At 40.1% G+C, this 19,075-nt stretch overlaps 2 protein-coding genes and 3 non-coding genes across 6 annotated transcripts; 1 reads left to right on the top strand and 4 right to left on the bottom strand.

Annotated features, from left to right (window-relative positions):
* Nucleotides 1-492: 492 nt before the first annotated feature.
* Nucleotides 493-6,929, top strand: LOC120560939 (cilia- and flagella-associated protein 157-like). 2 transcript variants are annotated; one of them, XM_039803839.1, is made up of 9 exons: nt 493-706; nt 1,661-1,932; nt 2,625-2,787; nt 2,876-3,122; nt 4,323-4,423; nt 4,873-5,023; nt 5,583-5,692; nt 6,276-6,417; nt 6,661-6,929. In XM_039803839.1, the coding sequence occupies exons 1-9, from the start codon at nt 624-626 to the stop codon at nt 6,691-6,693; spliced, it is 1,302 nt and encodes a 433-aa protein (XP_039659773.1). In that variant the 5' UTR covers nt 493-623; the 3' UTR covers nt 6,694-6,929. The 2 variants fall into 2 exon arrangements, with proteins under 2 accessions (XP_039659773.1, XP_039659772.1); XM_039803838.1 differs by having other exon boundaries at nt 1,631-1,932.
* Nucleotides 3,577-3,648, bottom strand: trnac-gca. The gene has a single exon. It is a non-coding gene; the product is annotated as a tRNA-Cys (tRNA).
* On the bottom strand, nt 3,906-3,977 carry trnac-gca. Its single transcript has one exon. It is a non-coding gene; the product is annotated as a tRNA-Cys (tRNA).
* On the bottom strand, nt 4,765-4,836 carry trnac-gca. The gene has a single exon. It is a non-coding gene; the product is annotated as a tRNA-Cys (tRNA).
* Nucleotides 6,930-10,138: 3,209 nt separating the features above from the next.
* On the bottom strand, nt 10,139-17,755 carry LOC120561471. Its single transcript, XM_039804631.1, has 3 exons — nt 17,460-17,755; nt 13,714-14,571; nt 10,139-12,428 (listed from the first exon to the last, which is right to left on the bottom strand). The coding sequence occupies exons 2-3, from the start codon at nt 14,397-14,399 to the stop codon at nt 12,182-12,184; spliced, it is 933 nt and encodes a 310-aa protein (XP_039660565.1). The 5' UTR covers nt 14,400-14,571; nt 17,460-17,755; the 3' UTR covers nt 10,139-12,181.
* Nucleotides 17,756-19,075: the final 1,320 nt, after the last annotated feature.

Raw genomic sequence — 19,075 nt, 5'->3', positions numbered from 1 at the left:
CAAAACAGTTTATTACTATTAGCCTAATAGCCTATATTAGCCTATACTATTATAGGCTAATACTATTATAGGCTAATACTATACTCTCTCTCTCTCTCTCTCTCTCTCTCTATATATATATATAGATATATATATATATATATATACATATATATATGATCCTGCCTACATTTGGCGCTATAAGTCAATTGGCGTTGTGTTTATAGGAGAGTTCTATGCTAAGAGACCTCTGCAGAAATCCGGGAGCCAAGTTTCGATTTCATACTCTTTTAATTAAAGATCTAATTAGATCTTTAATTAAAAGAGAATGAAATCGATACAGTAGAAATATTTGCTTTTTCCCCCCTCCCAGACATTCTTCTTCCTTGCCTAAACCTTTTTCTTATACTGGCTTATGATGAGGATTGAGGATGGTTTTAGTTAATATTTGAAAAGGAAATAACTTTCCGAGCAGTCCTGAAGGCATCATTCCTTAGCAACAACAGCGTTAGAGCCTTAGCCAACGTTACCTGGATTATTCTGTGAACTTTCTTTAAAAAATGCCCTGAAAGAAGGATTTAAAAAAGCGAAGATAACAACAAAATAAATAAATATACAGGAAAAAGACAAGTAGCTATATAACTATGGCGGATGTAATCGGTTCTGAGGACAAAGAGAAGTCGTTATATTTGATACAAATTAAATATCTGGATGAGCAGTTGGAAAGGTAACATTAGCTAGCTGTTAGCTAGCTAGCTAGCTAAGTTAAAACTGATTATGAAAAATGACTGAAACATAGTTGCAAATGAATTAATTAATATGTATTTATTAATCGATTAATTGTTTCAGCTCTAACGTTAGCTCTCAAACACTATTACAGTGTGTAGCTAGGTCTTTTAAAGCAACACTGTTTCCCCTCATGCTAATTTGCCTTAGTTTGAGTCCCACTTCTGTTGCACACCATTGCACATTGTTTATCAACCTCAGCCAGTGGTGGAATGTAACTAAGTACATGTATTCAAGTACTGTAACTGTAACTTGTCATTAAGTCTTTTCATGCCACTTTCTAACGTTACTTCTACTCCACTAGCTAGCTATCGTTATATCTCAGACGGAAATATTGTACTTTTTACTCCACTAGCTACATTAATCTGACATCTTTAGTTACTAGTTACTTTACAAATGAAGATGTATGTAGCTACCTAGCTAAAACACATGTAGTTCATAAAATACGATGTTTTAATAAATTAAACTACGCAACAATAGCTATCTAAGCCTACAAATACAGCTGAAATGATTAGCTAGCTAGCCGATTAAACACTGTTTTCAGTGTTTATGTGCCAAATGTGAGGATTTTTCTGCATTGAGTACTTTTACTTTTAATACTTTAAGTTCAGTTTCCTGATGATACTTACATACCTTTACTTAAGTAACATTTTCAATGCAGGACTTTTACTTGTAAATTAGTATTTTTATACAGTGTTGTATTAGTACTTTGACTTACTAAGTAAAGGATCTGAATACTTCTTCCACCACTGGTATCAACCATAGACTTTAAATATTAATATTAACAGTCTATGGTATCAACTAATTGAATTAAATAAAATTAAAAATTAAAAGAAAACTCAAAAGTGTATGGTATGGGGATCAGCCTCAAAGCACACGTGCCTTTATCCGGCAGATATCAGCTTCAGTGTGACGAGCTGGAGCAGCAGAACAAGGACCTGGCCTCTCAGTACAGCGCGCTGGAGAAGGACAAGCAAGACATCACTGAGTACCTGAAACACGCTGTGCTTGGCAAAGACAAGGAGGCGGAGGAGCTGGCTGCGCAGCTGGAGAGTCAGCAGCGGATTGGCCAGCAGGACAGAGAGGCCCGGGTGCTACAGCAGAGCCAGGAAGTTCAGGAGCTGCAGGACCAGATCGATGAGCTGACCTCAGAGAGCAGATTGCTGGGTGGGACAGTAAAAATGTTTCCTACACAGTATTTAGTTGTTTCATCCTCTTCCTAGGGCTGCAACGTATTATTACTGTATTTATATTAATTCATTTCTTGATTGTTTTTTTCAATTAATTGTTTAGCATTTTAGTTTGATAAACAGCTTTAATGATTACACAATTATAGATGTAGATCAGTAGATGGACAAATCAATTGGTGGTTGAATGGGTCGTCTCATTATCTACGATCACAGTCTGGTGGAGCTAGTTTTAAATCAGGACAAGCCTATGTTTTTTTGTGTAAAACATTTAACTGTTTTTGGTATTCAAATATTTTTAAAATGCATTTTTTAGACATTTGACAATAGACAACCCTGGTAGACAAGATATCAGGATAGAAAAGGGATCATTCATCTCATAGGACCTGTAACATATATAAATGATCAATACATTGATTGTGAGAAACGGTGGGATTGGTTAGGCAGATTAACCGCTAAATCTCAGTGGGTGGGAGAAGTTTATGTACCCGGACCAGAAAGTAGACTATGTGTGATCAGATTGTTTCAGAAAGTTGCACAAATAAAAAATAAAAAAACAGGGGTAATTTTTATTTTTTATCGGTTTCTTTGCACTTTGTGTGAAACATCCTCTCCTCTCCTCTCCTCTCCTCTCCTCTCCTCTCCTTGTTTTCTCTCCTCTCCTCCGCTCAGTGGCAAAGTTTGAGGAGCAGCAGGAGCTGGCGGAGCAGCTGGAGCAGCTGTTGCAGCGGCAGTCCGAAATGGAGTTTCTGAGGAAGCAGCTGGTTAGTGAGAACGAGGAGCACGACGCTGCCATCGAGAACCTGAAGAATGACGCAGAGTCGGAGAGGAACAAGTAAACTGACAGCGCCGTTACATCCTGCTGATCTCCTTCTCCTTAAATTGTGAGCAACCAACACTAAATGTTTACCCTGAAACAACAGGATGTTCGAGGTCAGGTGGGGCACGTTGGAGGTTTGCGTTAGGAAGAAGGCCTCACACATCATCCAGGAGGAGAGGGCTCAGCACAGAGAGCTCCGGGAGAAGGTCGAAGAACTTCTGGACAGGAACACGGAACTGTGGAGTGAGAAGAACGAGCTGCGAGACACAGAAGATTTTCTTCTCTTTCAGTTGGACAACATGAAGGAAGATATTGACAAGGTCAGCAAGAAGAGCTTCACCAGCAAGAAGGTAAGACGACAACTATTAACAGTGTAGGCAGTGGTGGAATGTAACTAAGTACAATTTCAAGGTACTTCCATTTCTATTTAATGCTACTCTGTACATCTCAGAGGTTAATATTAAACTTTTTACTCCACCACATTAGATCACAGTTTTCATCCCCTTCATGTCCAGTGAAAACCTTGTATCCCCAGATGTGTTGCTTTTGAATGTTTGTGATAAACTGAAGGATGACATGCTCCTTCATGTGTTGAGAAAATTGTCCTACTTCTTAAGCTAAATAAAGTCTTTAAAAAGCCTCTTGGATCCGCTGGAAAATGCATCGTTACAAATCTGAAAACAGGGCAGGTTTTCTGTTGACATATATGGTTCGCACAGGACGGTGACGCTACAAACTTTGTATTTACTTGTAAACCATCTAGAAGACACAGACGACATCTGAACACTTCCAAAGAATAAAGACAGGGGGCATCCAGAGTTGAACTGGAGACCTCTTGATCTGCAGTCAAATGCTCTACCACTGAGCTATACCCCCGCGTTCTGGTTACTGTGTATTTGTTGTTCTTTTATAGCAATGCATGTTGGGTATAAGTATAGCCCAGTAACAACAATTCTAAATAACTTAATTTGAGTTCATAATAAAACAACGTCCACTAAAGCAAAGTTTAGCCATTTTGTTTTCACTTCCTATGTGTTTCTAGGAGAAATAAGCTGTGTTAAAGTACAAGTTTGTAGTATGTTAAAGAATATATTATTTGTACCAAGATTTGACCTTTGAAGTAATTCTGGTACAGGGGGCATCTGGATTTGAACCAGAGACCTCTTGATCTGCAGTCAAATGCTCTACCACTGAGCTATACCCCCTGTTTCCAATGCTTGCATCACTGTGTCTCTTGACGTGACCTGGCTCCAGTATCTGTGATACTAGTATATGCAAGACATTGCAGTACTCAGGAAGTTTTTAATTTACATTCAGCTACCGGAGCTTTTTACCAACTTTTCCTCGTTTGAAGAAACTACATTTCCATGCAGCTTCATAAACACTCTGTGATCTCAAGTTTCTCAGTTTGTGCTTAGGAATAAATGTCAAGTGTTTTCCAAGTGTTCTCCACCTGTGAAGAGGAGAGTTTTGCTACGGAACCTCTTTTTGCCCTGTCCTCCTTTTTACGAGTTGGAAAAACAAGTCATTAAACACGTTCCCTTCTTCAGGAGGTGGAGCAGCTGACGAAGACCTGCCAGCAGCTGAGGGCCGAGCTAAAGAGATGTAGCGCCGCCTACGACACCACGCTGACCAAGAAAGAGGCTCTCAGGTAAAAGTTTACTCTCTTTCAACCGTCCAAATCTAAGATTTCAAGAATGTTGTAATCTTGAAGATTTAAAGTCCAATTTTTGATACACAGGGTGCTTTTCAACATGCTAACGTTGTTATTAATGTAATTTTACTTCTCGCCCAATTCCACATTGGGGGGGGGGGCGACTTCAGGGTCATGGGAGCAGAGGATGAAGGGAGTATGAATTAGTAAGCGCACAATGAAACAAAACGTCCCCTTATTATGGCCAAATCCACTGCTTTTGTCTGTATAAGTAAACAGGTATTTCAAGCTAATGAAACATTAGTGATGCTGTCAGTGACACAGCATAATTCTTACTGAGGGGGCATCCGGAATTGAACCGGAGACCTCTTGATCTGCAGTCAAATGCTCTACCACTGAGCTATACCCCCTCTGCATGACTGAGTGCTGAGTCATTGTTTTTTCAGACAGCGCCTGGCTTCAGTGTCAGCAAAGTGCCATCAGAAAACAGCCCAGGCAGGTCAGCTGAGGGCCGAGCTGCAGAGGGAGAGCAGCGCGAGGAGGCAGCTGGAGGCCATCGTGCAGGAAGCAGTCCTGATTCTCAGCCACATCTTGATGGTAAAAACACGGGGCGGCTGCAAACATCAACAACCATCTTTATGTCAAATACTTAATTACAAGTAAAAGACGTGGAATCAAAAATGTACTTCTAGAAGAACTAAATGTTCCTAGGTATCAGAAGTTAATTGTCTCTGTCTTAGTGATATAGTTCTGCATCAGTTACATCACTGTAGGGCTGGGGGATATGACAATATATATTGATATTTCAGGTTGAACTAGAATATGACTTTATTGTCTTCCAAAAAATAGAACATGTTCTGAAGCTCAAAAATATAAAGGCAGCACCAGGGTGTGTAACATGTAAAACAAAATATAACACTTAGCACAAACCTAAATAACTTCACCTGTGCAGTTTTAGATCAACATCTTGATTAAATTGTTTGTGAATTGATGATCATGTAAAGTAATTAACCTTATTCACTAAATACAGAATGAGCAAATAATGCATTGAAATAAATATTATTAGCTCTTTGCCTCTTACATCTTCCTAACAAGTATCTCACCCAGTGATATGATTTCTGATTATTGAAGCTCTGCCATTTTCCGTCCTCTGCAGGACTCAGAGAAGGTGTCCGAGACTCAGTGGAAGAGGCTGCAGGAGATCCTGCAGAGCCCCCCCTCCACTCCTGAGGAGGAACCACAGACCTGTGACCCCGAAGCAGCCAGGTACTGGGATCACTCTCCCCTGGGTTGTGTCTCTTAGTTGTATAACGGGTGTGGACAGCGGTGTGAACACTGCTTCTGCTTCCTCGCGGCAGCACAGGGAGCTGGACCTGCTGGGACTCGAGTCCAACTAGAACCAGATTAGCTGTAAACAGGTCACATCGAAATTCTTAAAGGTGCCCTGCCACAGAAAACCGTTTTTACTTGGATTTTTTGAAATATGTTAGGTCCATATGTGTTTGTGTTATGTCGTGAATCTGAAAATGGACTGCTACCTCCTCTATCAGCTCTAGCCACTGAAAAGAAATAAGCAGAGAAATCAGGCCGGTTACAAAAGCTGGTCAGTCTGACGTCATGTTGCCTGAGCTCATTACTATTCATGAGCTCGCCCAGTTGCGCTGGGTAAAGGATGCTGATAGCCAGGCTCTCATTGGCTAGCTGTTAGCCAATCAGATAGATGTAGTTTGTACATGTGGTAGAGGCAAAAGAAAAAGTGTCATCCTCAAGTATGAAGTACTAAAACCTCAAACTTGTATTTAAGAATAGAGCTGGATGTACTGGACTTCATCCTGCGTCTCCTCCACAGAGCTCAGACCCTGAACATCGCCACAGATCCGTTGTTCCTGTTCGCCCGCTACAGACCAGGCGACCTGGGCCTCGTACCCCGACCCATGTGGAAACAGAAAGCAGCCTTCTCCAGGTCACGCCATCCTGGTGCCTCTCAACAGGTCTGTTATGAAGTAGTGTGTCTGCAGGGGGCAGTGTTGGGTTAAATCACTTTCTCCAGTGTTAAGATGTGTTCTCAGTCTGCATCTGAATCATGCAAAACTACATTCCTCCTCTACGTTCCTGATCTGCTCTCATCTCGTTGTTGTCCTCATACACAAAGCGTGCTTACAGTGGACCATTGTTTAGACTTTATACAGGAATCTGTTCTTTGTATAGATGCTGTTGCTCTGTGTGTCCCTCAGGAAACTGTGCAGTCAGAAGATATCCAGCTGTGATCCAGAGGCCGAAGCCTCCACCTCTGCAGACTGAAACGTATTATAAAGTGTTACCAAAGTCACATCATCGTGAAGGATGGGGTGGGATTCAATCGGCGGCTCACATGGCTGGTCTTCATGGACACATTTGTTTAATCGCTCATTGTGTTGTTAAGGTGTATCCACTGACATCATACGCACAAAGCCACTCAACACCCACACTGTCATAAAGGATGCGTGGCAGATATCACAACAGGCTCAGTGTGTGTGTGTAAAATGATTGTTTCAACTTTCCAAGCTCAACAGGGTTTTTTTCTGGAACTACTTTTAACCAAAGAAACCAGTGTCTCATTTATAAACATACGCACAAAATGGGGCTGAAAACGTGCGTACGCCACTTCCCACGCAAAGGTTATGATTTATAAAAAACAAACTTGACGGGACAATGTGCGGTCCTCCACGCAAATTCTGAACCATGCGTACGCACATTTTGGAGACAAAATAGGAATTGGCGACACAGATGGTGAGGTGGTGAACTGAAGTCAGACTGCAGAAAGTAAATGGGAATAAGATTACTCGTAATATTTTCTAGTATTGATGCGTCACGCAAATTTTTTCACTCCATATCATCCACGTTACCATGAAGATGAAATCCAGCAGTGTTATTTACGCTTGTACTGAGTGATAACTGTTCCATAAACACCTTCAACTCAAATCTTAAACAGAAATTTGTTCTTAATATTTAATCGGCGCTGTCTCGCCGTCACATTGTCCGCTACGGAGCGCAGGAGGAGGAGATGGCCGACTGCATGGAATATCAAATACCCTAGCATTAGATAACGGCAGAACACAGTGTAAATAACTAAATATATGTCTTTAAAACTGTGCATATATCATCAAACGTCAAAGTCTGAAAATGCAGCCGTTAAGCTCTCGCGCAATCGTTACCCTTAATTTCCTCGTTATCAGCCCGAACTTTAATACTGTTTGTGACAAAACCTGCATGAAGAAAAGTGTGTTTGCCTATTAGACTTTCTTTCGTCTTCAAATTGTATCTCAGACTGGGGGATAACACTAGTTATGCTGTGTTGGCAAGGTGTTAACAATCACAAATTGTTGTAAACATATAGATACTGCGGTGAACCTGTGTATAATGCTGCATGATGGCACTGCTGGCCCTGCAGGAGGACTACGCTAATGGAAGAATCAGGAGAAAAAGAGACTTCAGTGACCATGACGATGACTGGTTTATATGCCGATCTAGATTTTCTAAAGCTGAGCTCTTGGATCTATGTACTGAACTGGATCCAGTAGAGAGGGCAACGCGCCGGAACCGTGCCATCCTGGTCCAAATACAGGTCCTCGCCACTCTGGGGGATACCGGCTGTTTCCAGAGGGAAATGTCAGACAGCTAAGTGTTTTTTTTTAAATAAATATATTTAATCTTCAACTTCAACTATCACTAAGGCTTGTTTGGATATAATATATAGTTATGTTAAATCTTAGTATATACGTCTGGCATATCGAAGCTGTCCCAGAGTGCCGTAATGCCTGCTGTTTTGGACGTATTATTAATATATGTAGTCTATACATCAGGGTTCCATACACTGTGCAAGAACAGGCTGAAATTATAATTCAATTTGCAGCAATTCCTGAACGTCTGAGAAGTTTTTTGCTTTTTCTCTGCCAGTCATCATGATTCGGTATAACAACTGCCAGTGTCATTCATACACTGATTAGCATTCACGAGGTGCTTTGTATTGACTATTTATGGTTAAAAATGGGCATGTACAGGGCGGGATAAGAGACTGATCCACGTACGCACGCTTGTAGGTAATCTCTGATTTATAAAGGGAACATTGCTTTCAGGTGTGCGTACACACGGTTTTATAAATCAGACCTTTTTTTGCCGTACGTCATTTTGGGCCTTTGGGCGTACGTACACTTTTAGTAAGGATCCTACGCACAGTTTTATAAATGAGACCCCTGGTCCATATAGCATTGGCGACAGCGACTCAGGATATTAACCCTGTTTCAAGCAATTTGAACCTGTACATATTTGTCCTCTGTCACTAACGGACAAGTTAGCAAACTCTAATTTGAAGCTAAGCTCTAAAATCTTCCATGCTCTGTTTTATTCAAGTGTTTTTAGTATACTGAACACTTTGTCCTACATTCATACATCAGTAATAGTGTTAACAGACAGGAAATCCTGTAAGGACCAGCATGGAGTCATCATAGTTTAAAAATCCTAAAGGCTTTCTTAAATTTTAACTCTGCTGGACCCAGCATTAGCTCCAAGTTTACAAACTACACACCTTTATTTTAAATTCTGCATACAGAGTATATACAGTACATACATAATATGTATACTACATAAAGCTTAGATCGGGCCCAAAAAAAATCAAGCCCGACCCAACCTGATTTAAACCCGACAATTTTTTAATACGTGGGCCGTTATAACTGACGTTCTCAACTACAATTCTGAGTTGTTTGAACTGCAGAAATCTGTTTAGAAGGGGTATGCTTGGAGAAGTAACAAAACAGGACATTGAAGAATGACTATCATCTTTTCTGCCACGGCAAGCATGCTTCATGTGTCAGTTCATTGTCGAAGTCCCCGTTTTTAAAATTGTTCCATACCTCCTACTTTCCTCCAAACTTGCTCAAAGTTAATTCTCCTGTTATGATTTTTTTCCTTTTCATCTCCAAGCTCCGTGTTGCACTTAAGCTCCACAATACAGCACAGCAGGCCCGGTGTGATGTGTGAGTGGAGGAGACGCTGTGCATGATTATGGCATAGTTTTCTCCCCACCCAATTAGGCTAATAAATTATAATAAAAAAAATAAATAAAAAACAAAAATACTTGATCAAGGTCCCGGCCCAGTTCGGGCTCAGGCAGAGAATCTAAGCTCTAATACTATATATAACATTTCTGCATTAAAATGACAGCTGTCATTTTGTTGAGTTGTGTACGTACATTATCACATTTTTACAATACTTTTTAGATCTTGGTGGTTTTTAACTAAAATATATATTTTAACTGGATAAAAGATTGTAGTCATTGGAAGTCCGGATCATAAGTTATCAGAGAAACAAGCTGAATAAACTGAAGCAGGCAGCTTGGCTATCAGCCCCCCCAGCCATCAAGCTTTTTTTTTTTTTTTTAAAAACGTGAAACTGCTTTATTCAGAGTTTTTACTGGTTTTAAACAGCGTTTTGGAGTGGAGGAGACCTCTGCGGATAATTTGGCACCCGTTAAAAACCTCCCAAACGATCAACGCTGAAGGAATCCTAACCGGGAGATGCTGACCGCAATAACAGCAATGGTGGTGAAAACAACAACTCCCATGATCCCATGCTTCTCCACAACATTGCCAAAACTGCAGCTTTTGTTATTGTTTTGATTGAGAGTCCCTTAGAAAATTACATATCAACTAAAAAAAAATAAAAAATAAAAAAATGCATAATTCAAAAAGGAATTTATTTAAGTTCAACACAAGGCAAACAGTGATAGAGCAAGCTTTGCTAAAACAGTCATAAATATATAAAATAATTTATTTTACATTGCACAGTAAAACAAGGTCAGAGCCTAAAAACACAAAACAGGAGAAACCGACCAAAAACCGGAAGATAAACATTGGATTAAAACCCATTTTCCCTCTTGGATGCAGGCTGAAAAATGGAAACATTAAATGTAAATAAGCTTTTGTAAATGGATGAGTTATTTTGGGACGACACATTTGATTTGCAAGTCAAAGAATTTGTGGGAAAGGTTTTCCTTGTGGGCTGTCCTTTCATTTTCAGCGGCGAACTGATGGTCACTGATCTGTTGATTGGTCAGTTAAAACATGACCAGGGACTGTCCCACATCTCACAGCCTCCTGCAGGTCGGAACACAGGCATACTGACCCAATATTTAAAACTTCAGGTACATGACTGCCTCATGCTTTCAACCACAGACACCTTTTTGCTCCTTTACCCCTTTTTTTTTTTTTTTTTTTTAAGTCACTACTACAAAATACATGCAGACAGTTTTGGTTTTATTCGTCCAGGTTTTCAGATTTCTGCCTCCACATCAATGACATTGAGGATGATGGGATTTATTTTGTGGTGCTTGCAGTCTTGAGAAAGTACATTTAAAAAGAAGAATCAAACTGCAACAGAAGGTCCCCATTACTGTGGATAATCAACAGGAACAAAAGTTTTACAAGGACACCTTTTTAAATTGTGAAAACTAAAATTATGGGAAGGCATTCTGATGCTTTTAGCACCTCAAATGGAATCCCATCATCCTGCATTGTGTCAATGTGGAGGCAGAAATGATCTGAAAACCTGGACGAATAAAAACAAATACTATCCGAATTGGAGAGACCGCTCTAGAGGTGAAGTGGAAAAATATTTCTGTAATTTGCGTCAACTATTCGGTTACACTATCCAGCTATATTCAGTTCCATCATGTATAATGTTCCAGCATCTATGGAAAGCCTGTGCTCTCTGTGTCAGACTGTAACTGAATCCGGTTTATTTGCATGGTTCCTGTTTACAGCATTTGGTTACGAGGGGCAGAGGAGTGACAGGAGGAAATAGACTCATGTAAATAACAGCCACTTAGAAAGACGGAACAACACAGAAACTAACAGGTAACAATTCAGTCACTAGGCTCTCTTTAAAGTGCTGAAAGCTGCCAAAAGGAGTTTAAATATGAAGAAGGTGGCACCACCTGGAGACAGCTTTATGTAATATTGTTTTTTTTTTCTCGTTACTTGTTATTTAATAGTGTTTTATGTCCCAAAGTGACAGTGAAATTAGATTCCAGTCCCTGGAGTCCAAAGTTTATTTTAGACCTATCTGCAGCTGGATGGGAGCCACCAGAGACTTTGACCTTGTAATATAATAAACCTGCGATCAATCGGTATAATACAGCACGTCTACATTTCTCATCTTCTCTGCCATGACTTGACTATCAGATCAGCCATTTTGTTCAACGAAATTCAAGACGTTAAAAAGTGGTGATCGTGTGTGTTTTCCCCCAAAACCTAAAGTAATCGAAGGTTGAGGGTGTAAGGGCTGTAAGTAAGATTAAAGGCCACTGCTTCCCACCTTTCCAACTCGGCTGTTACATGACTGCCATTGTGTTGCTTTAGGCAGAAGGTTCTCATGTCCAGCTACATTTAGCAAATCATTTAAAGCTTTTGGCACAAGTTAAGCACTGTAAAACAGATTAAAGGCAACTGCTTCTCAGTCTCAGATACCACACCTTTCAACCTCAGCTGAATTCTGGGAGTCAATTTTAAGGACTGAACAATAAAATCTACGAGTGGAAAGTCTTTATGCTTCTCACTTTCTCAGCTCATGAGTTGAGTGTTGAGGTTTGTGTCCTTTTGGCTTTGGAGCGTTAAAAAGCCAGAAACGATGGCTTTTTATTCCATTTCAGATGGCGGAATTCTACTGTTCGGTGACCTTTTCCACCACTGAAAATAAAAAGCAGGAGGAAGAAATGTGATGTCACCCACTTTTTTCACTTTTGTATGTGAGGAGGAAGATGATGATGCCCGTCAGCAGCACCATCATCATCACCACGGACGTCAGGAGGAAGGCCCGGCACGCCGGCCGGCCCGTCAGGCGGAACAGAGCTCCGCCCATGCCGACCGCTTCGGCGCCGCGGCTCCCGGCAGGCGGGCTGGGTAGCCCCACGTCCAGAGTACGGTTTATCGACCTGAGAGATGTCAGCGACCTCTGACCTTCAGATGACCTTAACCAGAAACACAGAACTATTATTAGAACTGTTGCTTGTAACTTTTACTGACAAATGAAGCTGGGAATGTTAGAAAAAAAATAAAAAATAAATAAAAAATTATATAGTAAATAGTTTTTAAAAAACAACCAATTCAAAAGTCCATTTGTGAGAAATATTCTGCAAGTGGAAATTTAATACTCGGCCTGTTTCTCAAAAAACGAATCTGTCAGGCAACTGGGTTAATCGGAGTTATTGACTGAATTACTGCATTTTTTTATTTTTTTTTTATTCAATGCTTTACTTAAAAAGCTACATTCTGTAACAGCATATCCAGAGGCTGTTCACCTCCTAAACATCAGGTGTTTTTATTTTTGCCCACAGACAGTAAAGGTACACATCAAAACCGATTTATTCCCTTCCTCCACTGTGGTAGATGTTGAACAGGAAAGGCCTGACTAAGGGGGAAATTAACCAGCAGAACAGAAGGACTCCGATTCATGTTGAACAAACAGGAGTTATCTGAAGCTAGCCAGGCTGTTAATATTTAGGTTATTCAACTTTATTTAGACAGTCAAATATAAGATGACTTTTGGACGGTAATTATTATCAAGCAAACACTTTTATCTTGTCTATTAAAAGATTAAACATTCACCTACATGCCTCCGGTTCACTCAGTATGGCTGTTGAGCTTTAAATGTATTTTTTAAAAACTGGCAGTTTGAGCTTTAATTTGGCTTTTTATCTGCAGCTGAATGGGAGCACTGTTAAACAATATGAATTATGGACAGAGATAGGACAATTTTATAACCACTGAGGGGTATAAAAAGATTTGCTTCAGTGTGAAAGGTATTTTGCTCTAAGTGTGTAAGGGTAAAGCGGAAGCAAATTTATCACAAGTACTCTTGGGTGGAGTTTATGTTCTTAAATCTTAATCTGTTCTCCGGATTAATATTAATTTATCTTATCTCTATGAAGCCACATTAATGATTAATTGAATTGTTATTTTTCCTTGTTTGGGGGCTGGAAAAGGTTGGGGAGGGAGCACTAGGGAAGGACAAAAGATGCATTTGTGCATGTTTATATTGAAAAATAAAACTGCCATAAAAAAAAGGAAAACATTGGTTAATTCAAGACATAAGTTTTAAAGTGACGTCCAAAAATCCTGAGCCTTAGAGTTTAACTTATTAATATGATATTTTTGGAAAGCATAAATGCTGAGAACTGAGAAGAATAAGAAGCATGTTTTGAAATTGTTAAAATCATATTTCTTTTAAAAGCTAAGAAGTCAGATTCTTGTTACCTTTTGACCTGCAGCTTCCCTTTGTTGCGCAGGAAGCGGATGCTGTAGACTCTCTGCATGGCGGCCGGCAGGCAGGACAGCATGTCTGAGTTTGTGGCCAGTCTGGGCAGGCCGAGGGTGGGCAGGGGCGTGAGGCCGCGGCACAGCGGGCACTGGATGGAGTTTGGCTCGGCCGACTTGACGTTGATGCGTGCCAGGCACTCCAGGCAGAAGGTGTGCTTGCACTGAAGCATCTTGGGACAGCGGAAGACGTTGTTGAACTGGCTGAAGCAGATTGAGCACTCCAGGTCCGGGCAGGTGTCCTCGGAGCACTGAGACGGCAGGGGAGACGGGCGGAGGTCTGGGGACGGGACGATGACGGAGACCTGGCAGGAGGGGGGGGTGCCGGGGGCAGGGTAAGGGTTCAGAGTGGGAGCTGGAGATGGACTTTGAGCCAAAGACGAGACTGAAACTAGGCTGGACCCTGGAAGCAATGAGGCGGAGCGGTCCAAGTTTGGTGATGGGACCAGGTTTCCTCCATCGTGGTCTGAGGAGGCCAGATAGTGAGGCACGTTCTGGCTCAAAACTGTCACAGAGCTATGACCTGTCTGGATGAGCGGAGGAGACGGTACGGTGGCTGACAGAGATGGATTTTGGGAATTATCATAAGGGTCAGGAGGTGGACTTGTGTGTCTGTAGGGATTCATGACCGGTGGATAGACAGACGGATGGAGAAAGGATTGAGTGAAAGAAGAAGAGAGTGAAGCTCCAAGCAGAAGAACAGATGGAGGATGTTGAGCTGTCAGCGGTCAGCAGGAACTGGAGGCATCAGACATGGAGGATGATGAAGATGCTCCTGGCACAGCCTCAAAACTCAATCTACAGATGAAAAGACAATATGAATACACTGCAAACAAACTGTATTAGTATTATAATATGGCCAAAAGTACGTGGACAAAACTGCCCGTTTTTCCTGATATGGTGTAGAAATAAAATCTTAATACTGTAGCATACACTGATATTTTACTGACACATTTCAGTATGTCAGTTTGTTTTGTCTCTTCCCTGTTTTAACATGACATCACACACAAAGCCAGCTCTATAAAGAAATGCTTTTCTCAGTTTGGTGTGAAGAACTTGACTGAAACTAGACTTCAGGGAAAACCTCTGTAACAAGTTCCACTTCTTGCACAATTCATGTATTTATTTCCGTTAAGTTCATTCTTCTACCAGTATTGGAAAGTGATAAAAAAAACAAAAAAACAAAAAAAACAATGCTGTGTTCAAAGGATGTTCGAAGATCAAACTTTTGACTTCCTGTCATAAAAAAGTGAAATGCAGTTTTTTTTGTCTAACATCAAATTTCAATATCAGGTGTAATATTGATTGCAAACTGCACTTTGACATCATACTGTACGTGTTCTCTACTCTATATCCATAGTGGGCCTCATACTGATGGTATACTCTGCAACAAAAGAAATAGCTTATCTGACATGTCCGATAAGTATTTAAAACATTTCAAAAGAATTTTGACACACAAAGAACTTTATCTATTTAAAAATTTATAAATAACAAGTTCAACATAAACATTTAGCCCTGCCAGACCCACTATGGGCACCTACTTTACAACCTTGTGTAGTCTGTCCATAAATTAATTTTAAGTTCTAGTAGAGATCCCAAAGACACAAAATGTATCAGCCTGAAATGTATAAAAGCTTATGTAAATCCAATTGCTAATTTATTAAAAAGACACAAAGTACTTACCTCCATATAGAGACCTGCAATTGTTTCCAACACATTATCTCTCTGTACTAAACTGCCGTTTCTGTAGGTTTAAGTCAAACTGGACGCTGGTCTGTGTCTGAATACGTAAACGCTGCACCACACAACTGGAGTCATGCTTCATTCTAACTGGCATGACCTGGACAGAAATTTGCATTGTCCATTTTATTTAAAAAGGGAAATAACATGCAAAACAAGCTGGCCTTTTGCAGAGATCACCCAAAGCTATCAACACAACCAGAGATGTACACAGATCATCTCTGCTCTCTAATCTTTACCATCTGTTACACTGTGTGTCTTCCCCATCTGTCCTCTAAACAAACTGACCGACATTTCCAGTTACGATATGTAGTTTTGCTGTGGTCATGGAGGTACTACAATTAGAATCGGCCAGGAGTCTAGAAATAACAGAGGTGAATCCCTTCTCTCATCACATCTTAATATTTACAGTGCATATATTTATTGCAGTGGTGTTTAGTTAGATTATTTAGTTTTTAATAGATCTTTTGTGTAATGTATCTGTGTGGCTTTTGATTTGGGCTTGTGGGAAAGTGCCTATAAACTGATATGCAAACATAATAGGAACTACCTATTATGTTACTACCAGGCCGAGATAGTAACTTTTGAAATTCAATAACAGTTGGATTTAAATAACAGTTACTCTGGTTTTGGGCGTTATTACAGTCTTCAGGAATGTCCACATTATAACAGCTACACTAGGACACTCACAAACATTTATGCAAAATAGAGCATGCCCTTTTATAAGTCTGGAAATGGTTGTTAGAGACTCATCTACACTAGCCTGGGAAAACCCTGACGAACTTCAGGCAAATTTGAGATTTGCTTTGCTGTCAACCAGGCTATATCTACACCGGCCCTAGAATAGAATGAGATTCATTCCACTTCTATGCTCCAGACTCTTAACCCAGCACAATGCCATTGTTTTCGCTCAAATACAAATTCTAAATCAACAAGAACTGAAATCTTAAAAAAGGTCCCATGGCATGAAAATGTCACTTTGAGGTTTTTTTAACATTAATGAGTTCCCCCAGCCTGCCTATGGTCCCCCAGTGGCTAGAAATGGTGATAGGTGTAAACAGAGCCCTGGGTATCCTGCTCTGCCTTTGAGAAAATGAAAGCTCAGATGGGCCGATCTGGAATCTCCTCCTTATGAGGTCATAAGGAGCAAGGTTACCTCCCCTTTCTCTGCTTTGCCCGCCCAGCGAATTTGGCCCGACCATGAGAAAGAGAGACATCATGGCTTGAAAACGAGCAAAGTGGCAGTTGGTCAAGGCCACACCCCCACCGTGCCCCCCCTTCTCTCCTCCTCAATAGCTACAGACACAGAAATGGCACATACTAAGGATAGATCATTGTGGGACTGGCTCTAGTGGCTGGAATTCTCCACCAAGGCTGAATTTCGGGAAAGAGACTTCAGATACAGTATTAGGGGACCACTAAGGTCTATATAAAAGTATCCAAAGAGCACCATGTCATGGGACCTTTAAGGATTTCAGAACAAGCAAACCAGTATATAGTTACAATCATAAAAAAAAAGAGCAAAGAAAGAAAAAAAAAAGGCCTTCTCACGGGGATACCAAACTCCATAAGGAAACCTAGCAAATTACAATTTATAAAAAGTACCTTATAGAGAAAATACCTTATAGAAATTGATTTCTAAAACAGGGAGAGAAGTAAGAACGGCCTCTAAATTCGGCACACCAAACGTATGTTGGTAAAAAAAAAAAAATGCCTGTTTTTCCTTGCATGATAGCATAGGCCTACACCATGTTGGGCAGTGACCAGCTGTAGAGTGTAGCCTACATTTACAATTTATTGTTTTTTTTGTCGATTTAAAGCGTTGCCGAATTGACTTTAGGATCCTCCTGATTTGTAAAAAATATAAAATAAGCAATTTTACTATTTGTTGTGCCTTTATACACAAACTAAATAGTAAAAACGATGAATGAAAGTTCTGCTCTTACCGTTAAAAATCACCGGTGATTGATGCCCCCTCTCATCCCACACTGCATCATCATTAGGCCGGTTTTCTCACACAGAGAGGCCCTCCTGGAGTCCAGGTTTAACTGCTCGACTTTTGTGGTCGTCTATTGGCCTCGACTTCTCTCTTTCTGTCCGCAGTGTGTAAGTTTGACACTGCATTTGAATAGCTGGAAAAAAACGAGGAAACTGGGTAGTAGGCCTAGCAGGCGCGCACGTCCCCGGCAGTATTTGAAGATTAACACACGTGAAGAAAGTGATGCTGATTAACGCTGATTATGATGACATAGCCTACGCTATGATAGCCTACAACTGAAATATCAATTCAAACAAACAAACAAACAAATGGAGTGGAGAGTAGCCTAAAAAGATCAGGTGTATGCTGATTATTCAGGACTGGTGATTAGCTGGAACAGAATCATGGCTGTTTGTAGTTGCTGAAGTAACCACATGGACTGAGCTGAAAATAATATTAATAATAATAATAATATTTTCTTGCTAGCCGTACTTTCAAAACTCCGTAATTTGAGACTATTGTAGCCTACAAACAAAGATAACAGCTACAGACACCTCAGGTAGGCCTAACTAATGACATGGAAAGGAATTGCTTGAGTAAATTGTTAAGTTGGCTATAGGATATAGCCAGGCAAGCTGTTAAGACCATAGGCATATTCCACAAAAACAGCCATCTGATCTTTATATACAAGCAGTGGAAAGAAAATCCAACTTCATCATCCAGGATGAAGGATCCCACCCCCTCCACCAAAGCTTTAAGCTACTACATCAGGAAGAAGGTCCACATAGTGCCTATGGCTAAAAAGTCATTATACAACAAGTCCTTCAATCCCAATGCAATACACATACACACAAAACTCATGCTACTGACACATCACACACACACTCTGCCTTCAATCAAAAGAAAATATTCTAACATGGCAACATATTAGACAATAAAGCTTTTTGAATCTTGAATCTTTCGGTGAATACCAAAAAACTAAAAAGTAAAGTTTGCTACAGTGTCTAATGTTTACTTATACTGAGACGTTTATTGATGTCTTTATTAGTGTATAAATGTACAGCTAAGACTAACTAAAGGTGATTGTATATTAAATGTATTAAAACAAGATTATTTGCAAGATTTAACATCATTAATATATAACATATAACATATGCACTTTTTTTTTTTTACCAGCACAAATATTAGGTGATTTTTGAAGAGGCTTTTTTGTAATAATGTAAACAATATATTTGGGACGTTTACAATTTTTACAGCAACAAAAACCAGAGTCAAATTCCTTGTAGTGTTCACATATTGAGCCAATAAACCCGATTCTGGTAATGGTGACGCATATTGTTCCTAAATAACCTCAAACATATATCTTTGGCATTTCTATTTTGAATTTTCTTGTTCTTGTTGGCATACATATACACAGTAATACTATTTGGAATATTTCTCCTGGCAGTCTTGTGTAGGTTTACTACATGACCAGAGTTTTGTTCCAATATAGGCTACAACATATGAAAACCAGGACATAACCCTCTGCCAGCATGGAAACACTGCCTGTAGAAACAAAAAGATGGAGGAAGATGTGTGTTGCAG

Source organism: Perca fluviatilis, chromosome 6 (assembly GCF_010015445.1).
Source record: "Perca fluviatilis chromosome 6, GENO_Pfluv_1.0, whole genome shotgun sequence".
Lineage (NCBI taxonomy): Eukaryota > Metazoa > Chordata > Actinopteri > Perciformes > Percidae > Perca > Perca fluviatilis.
Note: the sequence above shows the minus strand (reverse complement) of the source record. Positions and strands in the feature narration are given on the sequence as shown.